Source organism: Dermochelys coriacea, chromosome 11 (assembly GCF_009764565.3).
Source record: "Dermochelys coriacea isolate rDerCor1 chromosome 11, rDerCor1.pri.v4, whole genome shotgun sequence".
NCBI lineage: Eukaryota > Metazoa > Chordata > Testudines > Dermochelyidae > Dermochelys > Dermochelys coriacea.
Genome location: NC_050078.2, coordinates 61353849 through 61372593, shown reverse-complemented (window position 1 = coordinate 61372593; position 18745 = coordinate 61353849). Strand labels below are relative to the sequence as shown.

The 18745-nt window shown below is 41.8% G+C and overlaps 1 protein-coding gene across 3 annotated transcripts in view; it reads right to left on the bottom strand.

Moving 5' to 3' along the window:
- Positions 1–18745, bottom strand: part of BMPR2 (bone morphogenetic protein receptor type 2) — a 163825-nt gene that overhangs the window by 58247 nt on the left and 86833 nt on the right. For all 3 annotated transcript variants that reach the window (XM_043505604.1, XM_043505603.1, XM_038421003.2), the window contains 2 exons: positions 7585–7758; positions 4689–4868 (listed from right to left, as the gene is read on the bottom strand). In XM_043505604.1, coding sequence (XP_043361539.1) covers positions 4689–4868; positions 7585–7654 — 250 coding nt within the window. In that variant the 5' untranslated portion in view covers positions 7655–7758. The remainder of the gene's footprint in view (positions 1–4688; positions 4869–7584; positions 7759–18745) is intronic.

Sequence of the window (18745 nt, the reverse complement as noted above, 5' to 3'; positions counted from 1 at the left end):
TTTATACTGGCAGGATACAGCAATATATAGTGCACTACATCCCACAGAGTATACAAAATTTGAATTGAAAATGCTGGTTACCAAGGAAAAAAGGTTTGATCTTTCCCATACTATCTTAAAAGTATTAAGGGTGGGTATTAAGGCTAGTCAAATGTGTGATTATTTAAATGAATGACTGAACTGTTAAATAAACAGTCCAGGACCTTATTTTTCTTTTTGGTTATTTAAAAAAAAGCAAAGTTAGTTAGCTGAGATTTTACATGCATGATGGTCAGAAAATTCAATGCAATGGCTCCTGTATCAATTCGAATTTGATCCACAGCACAGTGATTTCAGAAACCATTCTATTATATTTCTCATTTTTCATTCTTTATAAAAGTTTTTTCAAAAAATGATGGGGCTGAAATTTTTTGTACTCATTATCAGAACAAATGTATATTCTAACTTTGATGAAAAATAACATTTTAACTGTATCTTAATTAAACTTTTGTTTTAACATAAAGGCATAAAAATAATTAAAGTTAAACAAAATATTACACTTACCCAAGGGCTATTTGTTACAGTTTATGTGGGAATAATAACTTTGAATATCCAACTTCTGTGTATGTAAAATTTTAAAACTACTTTTTTAGACTTTTAATAGTTTTTGATTAAAAACCTTAAATATAAAATCCCCCTTTTGTTGAAAATTTTGACCTACTATTGTTATTTGTAACACCAAAAATTACTGTAACTGAAAAAGATCAAAGAAAAATAAAGAGTTTCTTGATTTTTTCAGGTTTTTACTTTGTGTATTTGACTACCCTATAGTCAGTTTGTGCATGTCTTTCACACTCAGCTAGAGGAGGAATAAAAAAAAATTTTAAAGCAACACAAACATAACTGTTAAACCATAAAATTGGCTGACTCACTGGCAGTACCTGTAAGCATTATTAACTCACTTTTCTAAACTGACTAGCTTTTAAATTATTTATGTCTGTAATGTTTTCAGATTCTCTTAATTAATAATCAACTTACTTTTCAAATTTATATTTGGTATTCCAGGAATTAGAGGCCACTTTTGAAAACTTGGATATATCATGTACTTAATGACTACCTACATAGACACTTATTAATACTCAACTCATTTTTTGTATAGTACGTTGGAATATCATGAGTATGAAAAATGTCATATGAAACAAAGTTCTGTTGTGCATGAAAGGAAAAGTTACACCAAAAGAATACCTCTCGATGCCCTGAACGGAATGTTATAAATGTATGTAATACCCCAATCTCTCAAGAAAATTAAGCGTGTTTTTTTACTTCAATGGAATTATTTACACGCTTAAAGTTAACCACAAGTTTAAATGCTTTACTGGATCAAGGTGTAAAAAGAGCTAGTTGGGAATTTTTCAGCTAAACATCCTTCCATCAGCAAATGCAACTGTCTAAACCAAATCTGCTCACAAGAAAAATTCAGTTTTGACAAATTTCTTGTTTTGAAACTTCTTTGGAAAAAAATTTAAAATTCTCAAAATGACCCTTTTCAAAACAATAAGTTCCTTTTATATTTGGAAATGACTAATTTTAAAATGTAAGCTAATTATAGTAAAAACAATTTAAAAGATTGAAACAGAAATCTTTTGAAATTATCAAAACAAAATGTTTTCATTGACCAGAGCCAACTTTTTTTTTCCCCGATTGTTCATGAAAATTTTTTCGATGTTTGACTGTCTCCCCAAATTCGGGATGGGAAAACTTTTTGAAATTCAAAAACATTTCTCAAGACAGGAAAATTGTTCCCTGCCCAGCTCTGGCATGAGTGAGTTATTGCATCTTTGGTCTTGTGCCATGGAGACTGTCACAATTGTACCAGTTGCCAGAAATCAAATCACACTGATGTAGGGAGAAAAAAAGAGCCACAAAAAAGAGAATGACTATGTATGAAGCCTTCATGCATCATGCATCAGCTATTTTGAATGAAAACAGGTTGGTCTAAGAAAAAAATTTACTATCTTGCAGTGTGAAGTTTCCAAAATGAATCTCCATCTTTCACACTACTTAAACTTTGCAACCACATCTATTACATGTTTACATTTTGTTGTGTTTTACATTAGAACTAAAATAATTTGGATAAGAATTACTTTCAGAAGTGAATATTTTGAAATTTTGGCACTACTTTCTAAGCTATGCTCTGGTAAATGGTTCTATTTTATTATGTATTGAGAAGTGAAAAAAATATATTTCTGATTTTAGCAACATCCAAGGAAAATGTGGTTGGATCACCTTACCTATATTACATAAATCAAACGCTGATGATTGCCTGTGTGTCTGATAAACATGTGAGAAAAACTGTAAATTTTCTCATGTTTATCAGACATAAATCAAATGCTGAAGATTGTCTGTAAGTAATTTATAAATTTTCTCTTTGTAAAACCTTAAATATTGATATCTAGTATGTCAAATCCATGTAGAATTCCTAACAGAATTTCAATGCCATACAGGGAGAGGTTCTAGGCCAGAGGTGGGCAAACAACGACCCGCAGGCCACATTCAGCCTGCGGGACCGTCCTGCCTGGCCCTTGAGCTCCCGATCAGGGAGGCTAGCTCCCGATCAGGGAGGCTAGCCCCCGGCCCCTCCCTTGCTGTTCCTCCTCCCCCGCAGCCTCAGCTCACTGCACTGCCAGCGCTCTGGGCAGCATAGCTGGCTCTGGCCAGGCTGCACAGCTGCGAACTCCTGCCGCTCTGAGCGGCATGGTAAGGGGGCCGGGGGGCTGGATAAGTGGCAGAGGGTTCTGGGGGCAGTCAGGGAACAGGGAGCAGTTGGATGGGGCAGAGGTTCTGGGCGGGAACGGGGAGGTGGATAGGTATGGGAGGCCCGGGGGGCCTGTCAGGGTGCGGGGGTGTGGATAGGGGGCGGGGCAGTCAGGGGACAGGGAGCAAGGGGGAGTTGGATAGGAGGTGTGGTCCCAGGAGGGGGCAGTTAGGGGTGGGGGTCCCAGGAGGGGGTTGTCAGGGGACACGGAGCAGGGGGGGTTGGATGGGTCGGGGGTTCTGAGGGGGGCGGGAAGTGGGAGGGGGCAGATAGGGGGCAGGGGCCAGGCTGTTTGGGGAGGCACAGCCTTTCTACCTGGCCCCTCATACAGTTTCGCAACCCCGATGTGGCCCTCAGGCCAAAAAGTTTGCCCATCCCTGTTCTACGCCAAGAATCAGATGTGAACAAAGAAAAAGTCTTATTAAAAAAAAGTAGCCATTTTCCAGAAGTACACCATTAATTTTATGTAGATATGAATAATCCAGAACTCCATATTCACAAAATGCCTTATTTACAAGGGTATTATGTAGTCAGGGAAGAAGGCTGTACTGAAGTATAGACTAAGCCATTAAAACTGCAGGAATTTTCTACCTCTTTTTGTTGACGAGTGATTCAACAAAATTAGCTCCAGATTTCCTGTCAGGTCAGATTCCTGGGAATGACACTAGCCATCTCAAGGCCCCTCTATTTCAATTTGCTGACAGGACAAAAAGATCCTGGCATAGCAATCATGACATGGATTATTACTAATTGTTCTCTTACAGCCCCCTTTCTTTTCTGTTCTCTGACACTATGAAGTTGCGTGGTGTGAAAAATGTATTGTAGGCAAGAGCTGCTGATAGTCACAAATTACACAGTTAAAAAACAAAATAGAGATTACAATAGTTTGTGAAGATTCTAGCGAGGAAACATCTTGCACAGAAATCTTTTCACTTATTTTAATTCTCACTCTTTTCTGTCAAAGTGAAGGCAACGACATTTCATCAGTTCAGATTTCTGGAGATTACTGGCAGTACTGTTATCTAAGTCTTAATCAAAGCAGCATCTCTTTTGGTTTTAGCTGCATCTTCCTACTATCACTTATGCTACAAGGTATGGTCTCTTCACACTATAAAGTTACTATGTTGAGCAGTCGGTTTACAACACTGTAGTACCCCAATATGCTTATCAAGGTGGTCCAGTATTGCTATGTAGATTGAACTGAATGTGTTTTAATCACATTCCTGAAATTTACTACAGCCCTACAAAATCCAAGACTGTACCATGATCAAGGAACACATTTTGGCCCCATATACTCTGACCAAACCATACTGTGCTTTAAGTGTTTGGGCTCTACTGTGTACAACTTTACAATACATTGTATACAGAATCTAAAATGCCCTTTTCACAGTGGGATCAGAAGGGTGCTCGTCATAACCATATTTATATATAAATTGTTGCTAACGGGGTTCTAGCATGGCTTCCCTGATCAGAATGAACAGTGTATTTTTGACAAATAACCCCATGACAGACAACCCAAGGGGATAGTCTAAGGTACCATCTGGCTTGCATGCACCTTAGGAAAAAGAACCCCTATCCACAAGAGGCAGAAAAACCGTGCTAGAATTCTTTAAGCAATAGCCATATTTGAATGTTCTTATAGAGCTTGCATAGTTCCAATCGCAGTGTGTACAGGACCTAAATGATCTGAAAGTACAAAGCAAGATAATGTATGACCTCTATGAAAGAATAAAAACAGCAGTGAAGTGCCAATGTACTTTAATTTAACAACAACAAAAGCACAGTATAGCTTTAGGTTTCTACCAATATTCCATAGTAGGATGAAAGAGAGGTCTTTCTCAAATTAATTATACTTAAACCATGAAATCACGTAGGTCTAGGAGTTTTGACTTACTGAAAGGTGTTGTATCAGTTGGGTCAGGAGGAGGAAAGTTTTCAGTGAAGTTGACATTACACAAGTCAGTGCTGCAGCAGCAGAAGCGATACGTTCCATTCTGAATCAAGGAAGGGGTGGTTGTTACTATACACTCCTCATAGTGACACTCCTGTGGGTCTCCTATGTGAGACCAGCATCCTGCAAAAGGAAGGAAGTGAAATGGTACCAAATGGTACCAAAATTGATTTTGCACCAGTGTTTACATTGTATATACTAAATATAATTAACTATTTTTTCTCCTCAACCTCTCACTCTCCTCTTGTAAAAGCCTACTTTAGTCTCCACCATCTTAAAACAAAGAACCTTGGCCTCCCCTCACTCTTAAAACTAATCACCTAGCCTCTCTTCCTCCCTTCATTTCCAAATGCCTCCTATGTGCCATCTACAACTGCAATCTGGACTTCCTCTTCTGCAGTTCCATCCCAGACACTCCCCAAATCTAGCATACACCATCTATGCTTCATTGAAACTACTGTCCCCAAAATTTCCAGTAATCTCTTTCTGGCCAGATTTCAGGGCCAGTACTCCACCTTCCTTTCTTAGATCTATGCCTTTGACACTTTCTCCTTGAAATCTTGTCCTCACTCAACTTTTGTAACTCCATCCTCCCTCTTCTAGCTCTTCTCCTAACCCTCTCTAATCATATTTTCAGTGTTCCGTTTGGTGGATCCTTCTTATCCAACAAACTAACTTTCAGTCGGGTTACTACATGGCTCCATCCTTGGGCTTCTTCTTTCTTTCCTTCCACAGATGAGTAGGTTAATCTTACCTGTTTGCAAGACTTCAGCTACCACCTTCAGACTAATGACTCACAAATTCACCACTTCTCCCAGAACTGTTCTCCCATTCATCAAAACCCACATCTTTACCTATTTTTCTGACATCTCCTAACAGCTGTCCAGCTGTCACCCTAAACTCAACATGGCCAAAACAGAGCACTTGATCTTTCCCCTGAAGATCCTCCCTTTTTCCTACATTTCTGACACCACGGGCAACAGTACCATCCTCTTAGTCACTTGGGCCCACAAACTGGATGTCATCTTTGTCTTAGCCCTCTCTCTAAAGTCATAAAATCAGGACATGTCTAAATCCTGCAGGTTATTCTTATGTAATATGTATAAAATTCTGTCTTTTCTTATCTTATGTCTTGACAAATGCAAATTCTTCCTCTCTGGTATTCATTAAAGCAAACTTGTCTCATTGAATCCATTCAAAATGCTGCTGTTAAGATTATCGTCCTGGCTTGCTGCTCTGACCACATTACCTCACTCCGAGTTCCACCAACACTACAAGAAAAAATTTCTTGTCTTTAGTTTGAAAGCCCTTCAAAATGCAGCTTTGTCTTCCTTAACAGCTCTAATAATTTATTGCAATGTTCCCCATCACTTTCCCTTCACCACTGTTCCCAACCTTCTTCCACTTAATTCCTTTTTCTATGCTCTTATTTTTATGTTTACTAACTCCCCTATTCCTGCCATTATCCTTCATCCAACCTCTACCCTTAATTAAAACCCGCCAAAATATATTAAAAAAACCCCAGATTAAAATAAGAATAGCAACTGACTGGGACACTGCACATTGTGTCTTTAAATACGAAGTGCTCAACTCATCCCTCTGTTGTGCTACCTTCGATTGGATTAATCCAGTGCACAGAGCCCCCTTGCAGTGGAAAGTCTCCCTGGAGAAGGCCATTCAATAGTACGAGCCACCCACAATCACCACCCCTTCCAGGACATCTGCAGTAACTCAGTGCTGCCCAGGAGCCACAATTTAAAACTGGCCACAATTTAAAACTGTTCTCCCTGGTAGAAACTCTAGAGAATAAAAGAGCAAATATCCTTGGGGTAAAGACCGCAAAGCATAGTTGCCTTATCATGCAAATAATTGTAATCTGCAACTATGTTGCCAGCAGTAGTGACTCAAGCCCCAATCAATTCCTCTAAATATATTAAAAAATTTTATATTAAAAATATAAAAAAAACATTTTCTGTATCCAGAATGGATTAAAGTACTATTCAGAAACCTCTAACAACTGATTAAAGAGAAACAGAGATAATCTAAGTGAAAGATTAAATTAATGTTTTAGCCTTTCAACTCTAGAGATTGGAAACACATCTTGAGTTAGGTTACAAGAAAAAAATATGTGGTGCTTTTACCTGGTTCCCAGTGATATTTACACAGTTCACTAAACTACCACAGTATGGTTATCTGATGTGATTACCAGTCTCTGCTGAAAAATGACTTAGAAATGGCCTAAAAATTCTACACCTGGATTAAATGGCATTTGATCAGAGTAAATCTGACTTTTACTGTAGCTATGAATCTCTTAATATCCTTGATCACTAAATACCAATTCCCTAGTGAGCAAGATTAGTTGATTAGTGGAAGTATTTTTGAGAAAATTGTAATTTTGTGACATATTTATTATATTCATGTATAGAGTCCTTCATAATCAAACATATACAGTCAATGAAAAATGAACATCTCTGATTAATGAGAAGTTTACTCTCTATCAGGCATATTGCCAACTTAGTAAATGTACTACTATTCACGCAGGAAAGCAACTTTAATCTTGACATGCAGGGTAATAAGGTCTTTATGCCTAATTTGCCTTGAACTATGCACTGAAAATGTACCTATTAGTCTTTCAAAGCACTTTTCTTTTTTCAAAAGGAACTTTCTGTTCACACCTAATAAACTGCTATGCAGTAAGTTTCAGAAGAAGAAAAATAAGGTTTGTCTAATTGTTTAGCCAAAAAAAAAAAAAAAAAAAAAAAAGCCTTGCAACTTAAAGCCTTCATACCAACAGGTTACTTCTACACAAAAGGATTAGCAAAGTTTAACTGTTACTTACCTTGTTTTACAAGATGTATGTCTCCTTCTCGTGTTTTTTCCCAAAGTCCATAGCAGGTGCTGCCTTTCATACACAAAATTGTGCCATTCTCCTGAGAAATTCGACTCTCACTGATTCCATGGTCTTGTTGATATGGGTCCTTAAATGCACACAACCGCTCCTCACTCTGGGTAGCTTGAGAAGAAAAGAAAATAAGAAAATCAATTTCTAGATTGTAACCAATTTTTCATTAAAATGTTTGTATATATGCATACATCGTAATCAGCCCACTGGGTCTAGCATAGAAAGGGTGATTTATGTCTTTCAAAAGTCATCATTCAAGAGCATTTTGTTCTTGGCATATGAACGTCTATCCTTTAACCTGTAATCTCGCAGTCACAAACAAAGCTAAGGTCTACTCCAAGGTTAATATGATGACAACAAAAGAAAAACATTACTAAGTGCATTAAAAAATTTTAGATTTCTGAAACTTTACAGGTACAGAATACAAATGATTTCAATGCACAGTTTTTAGTCTCTAAGGTGCCACAAGTACTCCTTTTCTTTAATGCGCAGTGTGCATCAGTTGTGAGGCTTCTCCAGCCTACCTGTTATAATTGCTCGGTAGTGATTTAGTACACATTCTTTTGCCAGAGCTAAGTGTATTATCATTTAATTACTTCCAGGTCCTTTTGGCATCAGGAGCTAAATCAAGCTGAACTCTGATGGGCTCCCACTGGACTAGCATATACAATATTGCACTGGACTGATTCACCAATGGGGGTGGGTATAAGAGGCTTGGGGAGGCTAAGCCTCCCCAAATGGGCAAGAAATGCTGGATGCAACGCGCCTCCTTTTGGAGGCGTACTGGCCCACCATCTTTGGAGCAAAGCCGCTGGTAGCTAGTGAAAAGTGGGGGGCCACCAGCGCCCAGACTGTTGCCCTGCCCTCACTCTCCCCGAGGCCCCACCCTTGCTTCACCATTTCCCCCAGAGGCCCCTCTCCACCCTGCGCTCACTCCTCTCCGCCTTGGGGGAACAGGGGCAGGAAGAGGTAGAGTGGGGGTAGGGCCTCAGGGCAAGAGGCCAAGCAGGAGCAGGGCCTTGAGGCAGAGCGCAGGAGTGGCTTTGGGGGGGAGGAGGCCAAGCAAGGGTGGAACAGGAGCTGGGGTAATGACAGGGCACCAGTGTTCCCCCCCACACACACACACACACTTCTAGGGAGCTTCCAGGGCTCATGCCCAGCCATCCCAAATGAAAGAATCACATGCTGCCTATGGAATTGCCCATTCAATTTTCTTTTTGTCTCCGCTCTTCCACAAATCTATTCCATTGGGACCGCTTTCTTCTCCCCAGCATCACACCTATTGCTGCCTCTGCACACCACCTTTAGCAAAGAGTGCCAAGAAAGAGCATTAGCAGCAGAGTCGAAATGATACGGTCCTGTCCAACGTGTCTGGGAAAACAAACGCTGACAGGAACAGCATACCTTGATCCTATGCCAAATTCTCTCTTAATCTTAAATAATTATCATTAGCCTTCTCTGAGTATATATATTCCTTTTAGAGTTAATATTAAAAGATCAACAAACTTCAAAATATTTGAATAGCTAGGAATTCAAAGGTTTTTATGCACAGGATTTTTGTACTTTTTTCTATTTATATAATCATCATCACTTTCATAAAGGCATAGTACATGATACTAAGCCTATATCATACTTTCATTAGTAACAGAACAACAAATAGCTTTAAGGAGGACCTCAGTTGAAAGTCAACAAGTGCAAAGTACCTAAATTAGTTCCAATTTTCACAATGAGCATACTTTTTACAACACCAACATACTTTTCTTTGAAAGTGATTTTGTGAAAAGGACGCACTAAAGTTGATGCATAAGAACGTGGACACATGAATTCAAGCACACTATGAGGATAATGGTCTACACTATGCTCCGTAGCAAAGATAATGTCCTATTAAGAATTTGCACTACGCATCTATATGTAAGAGGCTCTTTCAATTCCAGGAAATGATTACTACTAACAGGATGCACTGTTTAGACAATAGACAAGTGACCTTTTGGGATAATTAACTCTGAACTTTAAAAAAAAATAATTAAACTGTAAATTGTAAATTATTAAATGCATTTATTTTGCTGGCCCACAAAGATATATGTCTTTATAAGAATGTGATGAATACTGCAATAACATTCCTATATTATAACCAACCAAAAAGTGTTTATAATTCTTTGGTAGCAATAAGATTAAATAAAATTTCCCGAACTGGAAGTAAACTACTCTTAATTATAAAACCATAAACATGCACTAAGGGGTCAAAAACTAAAGATATTCCTGATCGTGAGAACCCCACATAAAGGTAGACTGCTAAGCAAACTAGTCTATAAATAATAATCCCAGCAACACTCTGTGGTATCTATAAATATTACATTACACACAAAAATAACATTAAAGTTGCAATATCAACAATAAGGTTGCAAAATCAAGCACTTAAAGGTTCAGAAATGTCTGTTTTAAGGTTATCTATGCAACATTAAATTGGCCCCCTTCTGCATATGGATTATTATACAATCTTTAATTACAAAACAACATACTACTATTTAAACAGAACCCCGGCCCTCATTCAGTGTTCCAGATGGACGATGCTCACTTAATGAGAGCTACTCAATATTTTGTTTTCTGCTCACTGTTTACTTTGTGATCCCAGATCTTATTTATTGCACTTTATTCAAATCCTACTATGAAGAATTATTTTCCTCACTGGCTTTCTTATGGCACTCATCACTATAGTATCTGAGTGCTTCACAAACATTAATTTATTTATTTTCACAGCACCCTGTGAGGTGAGCTAAGTTCCACTAAAGCTGCGCAGTCGTGCAGCAGGCTATCAAGGATTGCAGAGGCAAGGAGAGGTGCCTCTCCCCCGGCCCTGGGCTGCTGCTGTGAGACAGGGCTCAAGGGAGTCCTCTCTCCCTCCGCAGGCCTGGGGCAGCCTGCACCTCAAACTCTTCATCCCCAGAGTCCGCACCCCCAGCCAGAGCCGTCACCTCTCCACACCCCAACCCTCTACCCTAGCCCCGAGCCCCCTCCTGGCACCCCAAACCCCTCATCCCCGGCCCCACCCCAGAGCCTGCACCCCCAGCCAGAGCCCTTACCCCTCCACACCCCAACCCTCTACCCTAGCTTTAAGCCCCCTCCCACACCCAAACTCCTCATCCCTAGCCCCACCTAAGAGCCCACACCCCCGACCAGAGCTTTCACTCCCCCACACTTCAACCCTCTGCCCCTGCCCTGAGCCCCTTCCCACACTCCAAATCCCTCGGCCCCAACCCCGCTACTTATCATCTCCATATTGGTGCACATTACAAAATTCATTCCACACATGGATGTATAAAATTAGATGGAACATTGGAGGTGAGGTATTATCCCCATTTTACAGCTGAGGAACTGAAGCAGGGAGAGATTAGGGTCAGAAGTATACACTAATTTTAGGTATTCAATCTGAGACACCTTGGATTACATTTTCAGAGGACTTAGCGTTATATAGCACTTTCTATGTTCAAAGCACAATTCCCACCGATGTCAGCTGCAGCTGGAACTGCTTTGCACTTCTGCAAATCAGACCCATGTGTCTCAAGTCAAGTGTGATGCTATATATATATATATATATATATATATATATATATATATATATATGAGAAAGATGACCATTTGTATCATTGTTGATACCACTGTTATACAATTGCAACAAATCCTGTACAAAGTATGTCATGGAAAGTGTCAATGGAAATGTTATGATTTGCTAAATATGATTAGTTTGTTTACAGGCATGTATCATCTTTCCATCTGAAGTTATGAATATCAGCTATGTACTTGCATCTTAAACATGTGTTGTATCCCTGGGTGATACCCACCAGATAGAATTTACATTAGGGCTAGATAGCTATGTGTTGATGGCCTACCAAGGGCACTCCACTCTTACAATGGGCCATTGAAGAAACTCATCCCATCCAGATAGTTCTTCCTGAGGGTGCCTCACACACCAAGGAGCCAATATCCACCTCCTGTGATTCAGCAAAACGTGTAGGAGCATGTGATATGCTCATGTGACTCTGGGCTCCATCTTGGGTCAGTAAATTTTCATGCATATGGCAGAGGATATAAAAAGACACCTAAGACATCTCCATGTTGCCTCTTACCTGCTCTAATTCTCTGGACTGTGGATTTACAACTAAAAGGAGCATCTCGAACTATGGACTGAGAACCTTCCAATTGTTTGGAAGGTACCAGAGACACTTTACAAGCCAGCAACTTATCCCATCACTGCTACAAACCTGATATAAAGACTTTGCAATCATTAGTATGTATATGATCTATTAACCATTTATCACACATCTTGAATACTGTGTGCGGATGTAGTCACCCCATCTTAGTGGAATTGGAAAAGGTTCAGAAAAGGGCAACAAAATTGATACAGCTTCCATATGAGGAGAGATTAATAAGACTGGGACTTTTCAGCTTGGAAAAGAGACGGCTAAGGGGAGATATGATAGAGATCTATAAAATCATGACTGGGGTAGAGAAAGTAGATAAGGAAGTGTTGTTTACTACTTCTCATAACACAAGAACTAGGGGTCACCAAATGAAATTAATAGGCAGCTGATTTAAAACAAATAAAAGGAAGTATTTTTTCAAACAACGCACAGTCACCCTGTGGAACTCCTTGTCAGAGGATGTTGTGAAGGCCAAGACCATAGCAAGGTTCAAAAAAGAACTAGATAAATTCATGGAGGACAGATCCAGCAATGGCTATTAGCCAGGATGGTCAGGAATGGTGTCCCTAGCCTCTGTTTGCCAGAAGTTGGGAATGAGCCAGAGTGGATGGACCACTTGATGATCATAGCAAATCATAGAATATCAGGGTTGGAAGGGACCTCAGGAGATCATCTAGTCCAACCCCCTGCTCAAAGCAGGCACAATCCCCAATTTTTGCCCCAGATCCCTAAATGGCCCCCTCAAGGATTGAACTCACAACCCTGGGTTTCGCAGGCCAATGCTCAAACCACTGAGCTATCCCTCCCCCCTAAATTATCTGTTCTGTTCATTCCCTCTGGAGCACCTGGCATTAGCCACTGGCAGAAGACAGTATACTGGGCTAGATGGACCTTTGGTCTGACCCAGTAGGGCTATTCTTATGTTCTTATAACTCTTTTCTTTTTTTTAATTAATAAATTTTTTATCTAGTTTACTAAGGATTGACTGGCAGCATGCTATTTGGGTAAGATCTGAGATTCATATTGACCCAGGAATGTGTGTCTCATCCTTTACAATTAGAAAGAACCTCACATATGGTGAAATGGGTTTTCAGTAACCTCTCACTATATTAGATTGTGTTGCTTGGATGAGAGCCAAGGGCTGGAATATCTAAAGGGGTCTGTGTTTGGCTTCTGATTAACCAGTGTGGTACTGCAGACGCTCTTTCATTACTGGTTTGATGAATCTAACTATAGAGCAAATCACTAGATTTGGGGATTGTATGTCCTATTTCTTACAATCTGCCCTGAGGGTGGCATTCTCAGTGTGGCCCATCCCAGGCAGATCAAGCAGCAGAAAATGAGAAACGCACACTTAATGACCACCTACACGACCCTGATTCACCCCAGGTCAACCCTGTGCACTGAATGGGAAAGGGGTCCTGTGGGAAAAAGTAGGATATGAAAATATAATGAAAGATTGCATCATAATGCATATACACAAGGGGGTCAAATTAATGTTGCACAGGCAGCTTTAAATTTTGGCATTTCCTAACTTGAGGGCTTGACTTGGAAACTTCAATAATGTTCTTTTGACCATCAGGTTATTTTTGTGTATAATGTTCTAGGTTTTAACAAAATACAAATTGAAAATAAAGAAAATCCATCTCATTGTATTGTACTGACAACAACATGGCTCATCAGCAGGGTGAGAACCTTTAGATCCACCACACAGACTTAAGCTGAGTAACTGAGTAGGAGGCTGTCATCCTCTATGTAGAACCGGCAGTAGAGGGGGATACGATACTTTGCCAGTAGGCTTCACAGATATCTGCTGATAAGAGCAGAATGGGGAGACTCAGGAATTTTTCTTGGGGCCACTACAGGCTCTGTAGGAAGTGTGTCTAGTGGGCACAGTCTCTTCTGCCCATTTCCCCCGCAAGCTTGACCTACTTCTGCCTTATCTTCCAAACTGTTCCTGTCCCAGTCCCATCTCTTCCCCAACCTAACTTCTCATCCCAGTCCCATTCTTCACACCCAGCCAGTCCTACTCTCTGCTTCTCATTCCAGTTCGTCTCCTTGCCCAGCAAGGCTTAATCTCACTCCTCTAAACTCCCCATCCCAATCTTTATCTCACTCCTTCAGACTCACCATTCCAGTCTCCTTGCCCAGACAGTCCCAGTTCCTCTCCGCACCATCCTAACCTCCACCTGCTCCACCCTCATACATGTTCACCATCCCCACTCCCTTTCCATGCTCACCAGCCAATCTCCCTCTATGGCGCCTTGTCCCAAACCTCCCCCATGCTCCAGCTCCTTGTCAGATCTGTCTCCCCCTTCTCCACCTGATCTCTTTCCCTCTACCCCACTAGTTCTCAGTCTGTCTCTTTAGCCAGCCAGTTCTAGTCTCCCCACAGCTTCTCATCCCACCTCAACCCCATCCCCCACCTCCCAGTTCCAGCCTCTTTGCCCAGCCAATCCCAGTCTCCTCCCTCCAGCTGCCAATCTCCTGGCTCATCTAGTCCCAGTCTCATCCTTTGTCTTCCAGTTTCCATGCCCAACCAGTCCTAGTCTCTGTCCCTAGCTCCCAGTCCCAGAAGTCTTGCTCAACCAGCCCTTGGCTCCTCATCCAACCTCAGTCTCCCTCTCACATACTGGCTCCCAGTCTCTGTTTCCTGCTTTGAGCTCCCATGTTCATCCAGGTTTCAGAGTAGCAGCCTTATTAGTCTGTATCCACAAAAAGAAAAGGAGGACTTGTGGCACCTTAGAGAGTAACACATTTATTTGAGCATAAGCTTTCGTGAGCTACAGCTCATTTTATCGAGCTGTAGCTCACGAAAGCTTAAGCTCAAATAAATGTGTTAGTCTCTAAGATGCCACAAGTCCTCCTTTCCTTTTTTCAAGTTCTTCCACCTTCCCAGCCAGTTCCAGTCTCCCCTTTCCGGCCCCTTGTTTCAATATACTCTCCCTCCTCCAGTAGGTCTGGCTCTTGTTCCATGTGCATTTGAATTAGACTGCTTCCTCCTCTATGCAGCTTTGGCAAGTGTGTGGGTGTGGGGGTGGTCATTAAGAGCACAGGAAACACAGGCTCTCTGCCCTCAGTAGAGGGGCCTGGACTGCTCACAGAAGCCCAGATCTACAACTGCAGGGAAAGTCCTGCTCGGGTCTGGGCTGGAGTGTACATAATATGAACCGAAACTTCTGAGAATTTAGCGGCTAATGTTTTATTAGTCTCTAGTGAATGTGTGAACTGCAATTTTTCAAAAGTTTAGAAGTTAGCCAAATTGGAGTAGATTTTCATGAGGAAAGCAAATGTTACATCCCTTACACAAAAGCCACCTCCCCTTACCAAATTTGAAGTCTCTTCTCTGAAGAATGGGGCTGGTAGAACTTCTCAAATATTTTTTTAATATGGGGAAAACAACATATTTTCACTAGCCTTATTCTTTGAAACAGCTGAACTGCTTGACTGATATGTTGTTGGTTTTTAAATCCAGCCCAAGGCAGACAGTAGTCATGGAAAATTTTAGCCCAAATGGTTAAAGTTTGGCAAAGCTATAAGCAACTGAAAATAGGGTCTTATAATGGGAAATGCTGAACAACCTGAATAACTGGCAGTCGTACCAGCCTCACCTATAATACAGTGTTCAGCTACACTAAAGTCCCTAATTAGAGTTCTACAAGGGACATACAACACTTAAAGTGGAGTTTACTATAATGTGAATATGCCAAGCAGTAGTATGAGCCCGAAAATTCATTTGGCTATCGAGTATTTCATATATATCCTTTTCTTTTCAAATGAGGATAGTCAGTCACATTGCTGAGGACAAAAAGGTCCTATATTATCGACTAGCATATGCTGCCCTGAGAAGTACTTGCCAGTCACATGTAGTAGTTTTATTCACAGGAACAGATGCTTCACGCCTGGAATACTCAGCTGTCCTGCATTCTCTGCTCCGTGACATGGGACTGGCCAAGGAAACAAATGTATGAAAAGATGGTACAATACTATCATTCCCAAACTGGCGCTAATTGCCTTGTTGAAAAGTAAAATCTGAGAATTATCACAGACACACTGAAATGTATGACTTTCAACAGGGAAGGGGAAGAAATCATGCATCCTTGAGAAATTTTTTCTTCTTGGGAAAATCCGCAGACTTTAAAATTAGTTGCATGTGGTAGCTAGGATCACATGTGAAAAAAGTTTTTTCTACCTTCCCAAAGTTGCTGCTACATGGGACCTTCCTAATAATTAGCCTTTACTGTGCAAAATTTTAAAAAATGGGACTAACAATGAAGTCACCCAGACTTTGTTTCCTTATAAAATAATTCATTATGGCTAGTTTAAGGAAGTGGCTAGTTTACATGAAGTAAATCCAGAAAAACTGCTAGAGTGGTTTAAATGATTGAAATGCTATTATTTTTGCTTTCTACTCAGAAGTTTAAATAATATTTTTATTTGCATTGTGGTAGTATCTAGTCTCAGCTAGGTTGCGGCCTTCATTGTGCTTGGCACTGTACAAACACAGTAAACGACAGTCCCTGCACTAAAGAGCTTTCTGTATAAAAAACAAATATATTCTCCTACACCAGGGGTCTCCAAACTTTATGAGACGAGGGCCATATTAGACTTTTGAAGGGACTTTGCAGGCTGAAGTGACTGCAAAAGAAATTAAATATATGCAAATAAATATATGCAAATCGTTAAAAAACAAACACTACTCTACTGTGTCAGTATTGCATTAAATTCTAAATCAGGCTCCCCTTTTTGGGTCTGCTTTGCCCCGTGCTTGCTCCCTTCTCACTGTGCCTGGTAGGCATGCCTGCTCTGCTGAAAAAAATGACAAAGGATTGAAAGTTTGGCTGTACTTTGGTAAGAGAAGCTCCAGGTTCCCATTGTTGGTTGGGACTGTTTGGTTCTATTAGTGCTGTAGTTAAAATTTAACCATTATGAAATTGTTAATTTCCATCTTCTTTATTCCATTTGTTGGAGATGTAATTAAGCATCTGGCTTGTATTTTTACTCTAAGGCAGGGGTCCGTGCCTGCTCGGCTGCAGCAACTCTCCCGTAAGTTGGCTCCCCTTCTGGGGGCACGCTGGCTCCCAGGGGCACTCACCCCTCAGCACAGCTCAGCTCAGCTACCCCCCACACCCACGCGAGCTGCTGCCGGAAGCCCCTCCCCCTGCCTGCTCAGCATCCTACTCAGTTGCAGCCTGCCTGTTTGATTCTCCCTGTACCTGCTTAGCTGCAGCAACGACTCTCCCCTAAGCTGGCTCCCCTTTTGGGGGGACTCTGGCTCCCAGAGGCCCTCACCCCTCTGCACACGTGAGCTGCTTCTGGCAGCCCCACCCCCTGCCTGCTCCGTGTGCCTACTCAGCTGTTCACTTCTCCCCTTCCCTTCCTATCAGGAACAACTGTTCAGCATATAGGAAGGCTAACGCAGAAACTGGGAGAAAAGGAGCTGTAGGCAGGCAGTCTATCTCTAAGCCAGGCCTATGCATCTAAACCTGAAGCAGCTGAAAGGCCAGGTAAGATCCAGGCCTCTTTTTGTATTATTTTTAATACATGTCTATGAACACTGTAATCCTGGTGTTAATATGAAATAATACTGTTTGAAGAAGCTGTGTGGTCACTCTGTATTAACTACTATCATAGCTCCTGTTCAAAAGTCAACAAGAGGGTCCAAACCCCAGTTGGACCTGCTGAAGTAGTCATGGTTGGTACCCAGGGGGCTGTAACTCAGGTCCTGATCTAAGAAGGGGAGAATTGCAGAATCTACCCCAAGAGAGGTGAAGCACTCAGGCCTGACATCTGTGGGGGTGCAGCTGATGAGACCTAAGGAAGGGTTGATGAGATGGCAGCAGCCTGCCCCCTCCTGGGCCCAGCTGCCAGGGACATGGGCCAAGCCAGCCAGAACCGCCACTCCTCTGTGGCACGTTTCTGGCTTGCTTGGCCCCTGTAGGGAGCAGGCCATTGTCACCTCCCTAGCGGGACTCTTGCAGGTAGCTGCCACACTGTACTGAACAGCAACCCAGAGCAGGCACCTTCAGCCACGTGAGAAGCAGCTCGGTCCTGCTCTTCACCTGGCCCCAACTGCCAGGGAGAGGGACCGAATGTGCTTTGGCAAGAGGGGAGAGCAGTGGGAGAAGAACAGAGTGCAGGTAACTCTGGTGCGGTGGGAAGAGCACAGTGGTCCCCAGGCTGGGCATGGGGGGGAAAGAGGAGGTGTCACTGGTGAGGGTGCTGGGAGCAGGTTCCCTGGCCTATGCTCAGCTGGGAGCAGGTCAGGCCCAGAGGCATGTGCTCCCCATTCCTGTGGCCCCAGCCCCTCAGGAGCCAGCACGATTGGCTGCCCTTGCCCAGGGAGGTGAGGCTGGAAGTTCTTCCCAGAGGAAACACATGGGGCGGTCACATGTCCACCCCTTTATATTGTGCCCCCCCACTAGCAGAAGGCATAAGTAGTGTACATCTGTAAGGAATTCTCCATCATAAACTCTGTGTGAGAGAAGGTATCAGAAAGGTTGGAATGAAGTCTCAATGCTCTCAGAGTTCCCTGATGTGTCATAGAAAGTTGTGACAGTCGTGGCCCGATTCCAAATCCAGAGCATGTATCTGAGGCCTGACCCAATGACGGTTCTAAGGATGACAACAATGGCTTGGTGAAGCAGAAATCCAAAAGAGTCGAGACATTTCCCTGAGAAACAAGTAGGAGTTCTAGGGGGAGTTTCATGCATTTCCAGGGGGTTTGAGTAGACAAGGAAAGTAATTTAGCCTTTTTTTTTTTCTTCCCAGAGAAGAAGGAACTGACCCAATTGCCTTCCATTTCTTTTCTCGATCTTTAAGCACTGAGGATAAAACATATCCAGTGCGGCCTGAGAGACTCCCAGATCCATCAGTTGATTCAAATTAGTATGTTCCCG